At 43.8% G+C, this 7,166-nt stretch overlaps 1 protein-coding gene across 1 annotated transcript in view; it reads left to right on the top strand.

Annotated features, from left to right (window-relative positions):
* The first annotated feature begins 682 nt into the window (after positions 1–682).
* Positions 683–7,166, top strand: part of GTF2F2 (general transcription factor IIF, polypeptide 2, 30kDa) — a 195,136-nt gene continuing 188,652 nt past the window's right edge. Inside the window, exon 1 of the mRNA XM_008571131.1 lies at positions 683–915. Within this exon, the coding sequence (XP_008569353.1) occupies positions 850–915 (66 nt within the window). The 5' untranslated portion in view covers positions 683–849. The remainder of the gene's footprint in view (positions 916–7,166) is intronic.

Here is a 7,166-nt window from a genome sequence, read left to right as displayed (position 1 = left end):
GATCCCAAAGTGTTCAGGGAAGTATTATGGATTTGGCGTGGTTGGATGTGTGGTGGAGTGAGTGGCAGGAGGTGCAAATGGATCAAATTGAGAGAGCCCAGTCGAAGCAGAGAAGTTGAATTTTATTCTAGAGGCAGGAAGAGAAACTGAGCTGAGGAGTTCAACAATCAGGTTTGCTCTTACATATTCGTATGGTCACTGACCTAATCATTTGGCGTTCTTATTTCCGAGTCTGAAAGGGATGTGCTCTGCTTGCTTAATCAGAAGAGCTCAAGGCGGCCTCTGAGTTGAGACTTCCCTTTCTTCTCAGGTCTAGAAACAGCATGTTTTCAATGTACCCAGGGCTATTCAATCCGATCCCACTGCCCACTTGTGCTAAAGACGTCTGGCCAGGAACGCCAAGGTATTACACCGACCCTGTCCTCCAAATGCTGTTGGACACATACTGACAGCTTTGTCTTTTTAAACCCTATTTTCCTGTTTTGACACTCTTTCTTCAGTTAGGTTGACCTAGTCTTTATATTCATTGCTAACTCTTTGGCTCATCCCATTCTAAGTTTTAAATCGCTGAGCTACATTAGCCACGCCCACTCAAGAAGCTGCTGAAACAGGAAGTTTGTCCACAACAGCGCGCCGTACTGACGGTGGCGGTGCGCAGGCGCAGTTCCCGGCTCCCAGCGGCGTGTTCCTTTTTCCGCCGGGTTCCCGGTTTCCTGGCGGGTGAGCGACGCCGGCTCCTGACAGTTTACCTTCCACCGCGGCTGGGCCTTTGTTCCGGACGCTCGCTCCGCAGATCCCAGCTCCTAGGGCCGCTGCTCCGGCCCGCACGCCTCCACCGGCGACAGACCCATGGCTGAGCGCGGGGACCTCGACCTGACCGGCGCCAAACAGAACACGGGAGTGTGGCTGGTCAAGGTAATGCTCGCGAGGCTCCCACTTGCGCCCCTCCTAAAAGTAGTTTAAGTAACTTGAGACCGTCCCGCTCCCTTGTGCCTTTTAAAGTTTTTTAAAGGCCAACTCGTTAGAATGTCACATATTTTGAGAAGTGAGAGTCATTGTTATTCCCGTTTGCAGGTGAGGAAATTAATTTATGGACGCAAAGTGTTTTTCAGCCAATTCCTAGAACGAATATGCCTGGAATAGATTTCCTTTCACTACTACCTGGCTTTCCTGAGGCCGTGTCTTGGTATTCCCTCGTTTGAGCGGTGCATTTTACCCCAGACTGAATACCATGCATCATTTGGTGAAACTGATTTTAGTCATTAGTCTGTATAAGGTAGTTGACTATCTGCTCTCTGTAAAATTTTCTCTGCCAGAAAGTGGAACTGGTCCCTGCGTAACCTCAAAGTGATCTTTTAGATTGATGGACCTTAGTGGAGCTCTCAGAAGAGCTGAGAGATCTCTGAACTCACGGAAGGAGAGACCATCAGACTGGAGTGTTCTTTTAGAGTGCGATGGGTCTCCTGAAACTGACCGTCAGTAAACGTTTTATGTAAAGACAGCAATGTTGGTTAGCCCTTAGTGGGCAACTCTTTGTGCTTTATTTTTTTATATGGGGGAAGTGTTGTCTCTTAGAGGAGTTTCATGAGACTTAGGCATATTCAAAATGAAATCGTGGGATCCCTGTACCGGCCAGCCAGCAAAAACAAAAACAAAAACAAAAAAAGATTGTGAAAGTTTTTGAACCGCACATAAAATATAGGAACTTTTGGTTTGTTCATGCATTATTTAGCTTTTATCACATGGCTGAGTTCTTGTCAATTAAATCTAAGAGGTCATTCCTGTCTAGCTATCAAACTAGCTCCCTTATCATTTGCTAGCATGTCAAACCTATGTTACATTCTTCAAAGCACTTGTCACAGCGTAAAGTGATTGTCTGTGCGTGTGTTCGGCGTGAGTTACCTCCTCTTCCCCAACACACATACACAATCACATTCTATGAGAACAGGATCTTTGCCTATCACACCCAGAGTAGTGTTTGGTACATGGTAATCTGTTACTGGGCCCAAGTCCAGCTGCCTGCCCCAAACAAGAAAACTTGACTTGGCTTGCCAAAATCTGTTACCCTAGGGCATTCAGCTCTATGTTTGTCAAAATCTTGTTGCTGAACCCAAGTCCGACTGCCTGCCCTGAAGAAAAGTAAATAACTCAAAAGTCAAATGTTGGTGAAAATGGAAGTCAGCCTTAATTCAGGAATATCAATGACCTGAGGAGAGATATTAGGCTAACAGTATCTCTCCAGTAAACCCGAAGGAGAATGGCCAGCCTAAAGCCATCTCCAAGACTCAGATTTACTGAGGGTTTTTAAAGAGGGTGTTGAAGGAATGTAATGAGGGAAATGAAAAGCAGGAAGGAGGGGGATGTGAGTTGTGGATGCGTGCAAGGAGCCCGGTGCACGTCTGGTTTCTGTTCCCGTGCTTGGTGTTATCTTAGGGTCCTGCTGGAGGAGTGGCATCAGCATAGCTTTACTGATGTCTCCTTGGTTTTTCAGGGTATGGATAGAAATGTATCTCATTGCAAGTCTGCAGCTCTAGGCTGACTGGAAAACAACTTTACATTCATGTAAATAATGTTATTTTGCCCAGTAACCAAGGTTCAAAATATTAAATAAACATGGGAAAAGAGGGAACTCGTAGAAGTACATGTTAAGAAAAAAAAGGTGTGTCTTTTAACATTTCCTGCAGCCCAGGTGGTTTTAGGTCCCAACATGGCTTCAGTCCTACTCACTCCAACATAATTACTCGACAGATATGTGGCAGATGAACGCATGATTTCTCATTCTTCAACCCAAGCCTTAGTCTGTGGCACTCATTTGACTTATCTCAAAGCTCTGTCAGTATTACTTAAAAAGGGTGGAGTAAATGGGCATTTCTCTCTCCAACTGCATGTTAAACGGAGGAGAGTCAATAAGGAGGAGATCTCCCTTGTAGATTGAAGGAAAGAGCTTGAAAAAACGGTGGGACTTGAGATGATGCATTTGTGTTTGGAGCTCAGTAATGCACAATAAATGTTTGCCTTATGGGATTTGGATGGGTGGACATAGTGGAACTGAAATGCGGGACTGAAAACGTATGTTAACATGGTGTGTCCTGAAAAACAAAGAGGAGACCCTAGAGTAGAGGGTCTAAGTCTGGATGGGTGGACATAGTGGAACTGAAATGCGGGACTGAAAACGTATGTTAACATGGTGTGTTCTGAAAAACAAAGAGGAGACCCTAGAGTAGAGGGTCTAAGTCAATAAAGGTTGGGATATACTCATATACTCAGACTGTCATTTTGTGAAATGGATATGTCCTAACTTTTGTCTATAGGAACAGGAATTGAGGAACCTTTTGGACGGTTTTGAGTAAGGCAGGGATGCAAAAGATTCTTTGGGGGCGGGCGGGGGGAAGCTTGGCAGTGTGCAGTACGAATTAGAGGGAAGGATAACCAAAGTAAGAATTCGAAAATTGTCATAGAATCATAGGTATGTGATAATGAAGTCTGAGGAGGTAGGGAAACTTTTCCAGTAAAAGTTGTGAGGATTTGGTGACAATTTTTACTGAAAAGAACTCAACTCATAGAAAAAGAACTCAAGCCAATGATTTGTTCTTGTTTTAAAAAGGTGGTTGTAATGTTTTGATTATTTTTTGTTTGAAACCTTATTGCTTCCTCATATCAACTTGGCATGCAGTAGTTCTTCTTTTTCTAATCTTATGTATCAAAGAAATGAACCCTTGCAGATACATCTTTCCAGGGTGTGAAGGAGAGGTGCTAAATATTTCTTCTTTCTTGCCAGTTCTTATCCTCTGACACCCTTATCTTTGAGGGAGGATGAGAATTGCTAGCAAATACATACTTCTCTTCTAACATTCATTCATGTTCCCCTTTAATTGACAGCTTTTATTTCTGCTCTACTTAAAGGTGTCCCAATAGGCAACGGGGTTTGAATTACCCACCCGTCAGATAGTTTGAACTTGTTTCATTTGCACTGGAATTAGCATTCAGTGTGATTTCCATGCCCATATCTTGAGCATGCTTGGATTTTCATCTCTGAATTATAGAAATAAATGATATGAAGCTGTGCATCAAATTGTAGTGGTATATTTCATTTTCAGAATTCTTTGTGTGATATTAAAATATAACATGTTACTTAGAAAGTATATTTTATTCTCTTCTAATCAGAAGTTGTGAATGGAACTCCATATTGATTTCAAGTGTTTTCTTGTTATATTATTTCCCATTATAAATAATACCTTGAGTTCTGATCTTTGTTGTAAAATATGTGGGTTTTTTTTTTTTTTTTTTTTTTAGGATGCTACTGTTTGTTCATGTTGGGTGGTGAATAGACAGACACGGGGGTGTTTTTCTCCAAGTATTTCAGTATTTAATTTTTTTTTTAATTGAATAATTGATTATACATATTTTTGGCGTTCAGTGTTGACATATGTTGATCAAATCAATATTACTAGTATGTATATTGTTACAAATTGTACTTATTCTTTATGCCCCTTTTCCAATCTTTCCTTATCCCCCTCTCCCTTCCCCCTCCCACCACCGATAACCCTAGATTTCTTCTCTCCCTCTGAAAGGGTTACTCTGCTGATTTGTTTCCTAGATCTGTCCAATGCTGAGAGGTGTATTCAGGTCCCCCAATATTATCATACAGAAGCTGCTTCTTCTGTCACTCTGGAATGGGCTTTGTAGAGAAAGACATCCTCTTCTTTTCTTTGGTCTCTGCTGGTGACTCTCCTTGTGTCAATGCACCCCAGTGGCTGGTGGGCTATCTGCATGGTGGTTGTGACATCTAGACACTTTCACGGCTGCTGTGGTTACTGTGGTGGCTATGGTGGGCCACCCACATGGAGGTGATGTTTTTGGCATGCTCCTTGGTGCTGGTGATGTGCCTGATTGTGAGGGGAGTCCAGTGCCCAGCTCTATGCCTCAGGACTCTGGATGGGCCCCGAGGCACTGGCTGTTTGCCTGGTTGGGGGAGGGGGGGTGGTCCCTGGCTTAATTAAAAAAAAAAAATTATTTATCTTTTTTTTACGTTCTGAGATGTTGTTGTGGAGCAGTTGTGGGGGAGAGGGAGAAGGGAAAGGGGAAGGATATGAGGAGGGAGGAGTAGGATATAGGATGGGAGGAGTAGGAAGGAGGGAGGGTAGGGTGTGGTCAAGGCTGTTGGCACCCCTCTCATTCCAGCAGGAGAGCACAAGGGACTTCTGGTGGTGGCCTGGTGGTCATTGCTGGGCTGGATGCAGAAGTTGGGGGGTGGCTGAGGCCCTCAGCCCTCCCCCCACCCCACCTTGGGAGCCTGGGGGGCTTCTGGTCCTTCTAGGTTTTATAGGTGTTCTTTGGTGGTGTTAGGCCTTTACTGGTTAATATCAGAACTTTGTCTCTGATCTGTAGGTGTTTTGTGTTTTCTTTCAGTTCTGTGTAGGATTATTCTCTATTCCCACCACTTAGATTCTGAAACTAATTTGTTGTACTTTGGTTACTTCTAAAATGGGGGAGCTTCCTGTTGGAACCAGCACTTGAACTCTGTGGTTGAGCTAAATTGCTGCTTTGCTGCTGATTCTTGGGGGAAGGCTTTTTGTGCAGCTCAGGTTTTAATTGTTGACCTTGTAAGCTCTTCCAGGTCTTGTGAGGTCTGGTACACCTGGATTGTGTGGAAACTCTGGTCTTGGCCTGCGTCTTTTCAGCAAACTGCACCCCCCGTAGTTCTATATTCCTCACCAGTCTCCACTCAGTGGTCCTGTGCTGATTGGGGGCAGATCAGCTGTCCATACTGTGCTCCAGTGTTCCCCCCGTGGGCCCATCTCCCCCACCCCCTGCACTCCAAACACTTCCCAAGGGGTGGGCTGTGTGCCAGTCCCTTGTGATGACTCACTGGCCTCTGAGTGGCTTCTTTTTTCAGTTGGCTGTGGCCTCTCACCTGTATGTGGGTCCACAGGAACCCTGTTAGTAATCTTGCTGGCCTGGGGGTCACCAAGGCCCTCTTCTCCTCTGCAGTCTCCAATAACTTCATACAAAGGGCACAGCAGTGGCTTTTGCCAGCTCTTGCTCTGTGTGCTCGCCAGGGCCAGCCTTGAAATGGTTGGGGCTCCAGATGGTTGCGGCAGTCCTTTCTTTCTGTCATCGTGGCTTCACCTGCCTCATGAACTCTGTTGGTCTCTCCTCCTCTTCCCCTGAGCTATTGTGGCCCCAGCTTGGCAGTCATTGCTTTTTAATAGTTGTAAATGGTTAATTGTGGGACAGGGCGATGCTGGGGACTGTTTATTCCACCATCTTGATTGGAAGTCTGGGTTTCTTCCTAGAGTATCTCAAAGTTTATGCATCATCTTTATATATTTAAGTAGTTACATCACTAGACAGGTATAGAACAGGATAAATATAGTAAGAGCTATATGTATGAATATAAGATCTCTGAGAATTTTGAGTAGAAAAATGTTAATCTGGCCAGAATGGGGCCATGGAGATTTCATGGAGAAGGTGACATTTAAGAAGGGCCTATGGAGTTGATTAGTTAGAAGAAACTTCCCAGCTGGGCTGAGGAGAAATAGAGTGTGTTTAGGAAAAGGCAAATACAGTAGTAGGTGGTTTACCAGATTATCCAGGACCTCTACTGTTCTGGACTAGTGAAATGCCATTTCTGGAGTTTTAAAATATCTTAAATCTGTAAGAGAGTGATGATCCTAACAAGTTTTGATAGATAGTAAACATGTTGGATTTAATACTTTTATGATAGCTGTCATTTGCCAAAACATAGAATTAGCTACAGTTTTTACCTTTTCAGGGAGCTGTTTCCTTGTAGCTTGCACTACCCTGTTTGTATTGCTCAGTTTATGCAGCTGTTAAGTTGCCAGGTGGGCGCACCACTACTTTACACACTATACAAAATCATGATTAAAAAATTGGATGATGTTTAAAAATGTTTTAGCACAGTTCTTTTGTTTGGCTTCTAATATTTAGACTTCTGGAAGAACCATCTTCTTGAGTTATGGTTGACTGGAAGGTAAGGTACATGATGAGGAAGAAGAGGAGATAAAGCTGGCAAGGTTATTAGGGGTGGGATTTTTGTAAGTCATGAATTTCATACTGGGACCTTGATGGAGTTTGGATGTGTTGTCCCCTCCAAAACTCATGTGGAAATTTGATCCCCAATGTGGCAGTGTTGGAAACTGAGA

The sequence above is a fragment of the Galeopterus variegatus genome, unplaced genomic scaffold, assembly GCF_000696425.1.
Source record: "Galeopterus variegatus unplaced genomic scaffold, G_variegatus-3.0.2 Scaffold662, whole genome shotgun sequence".
NCBI classification, from domain to species: Eukaryota; Metazoa; Chordata; class Mammalia; order Dermoptera; family Cynocephalidae; genus Galeopterus; species Galeopterus variegatus.
Note: the sequence above shows the minus strand (reverse complement) of the source record. Positions and strands in the feature narration are given on the sequence as shown.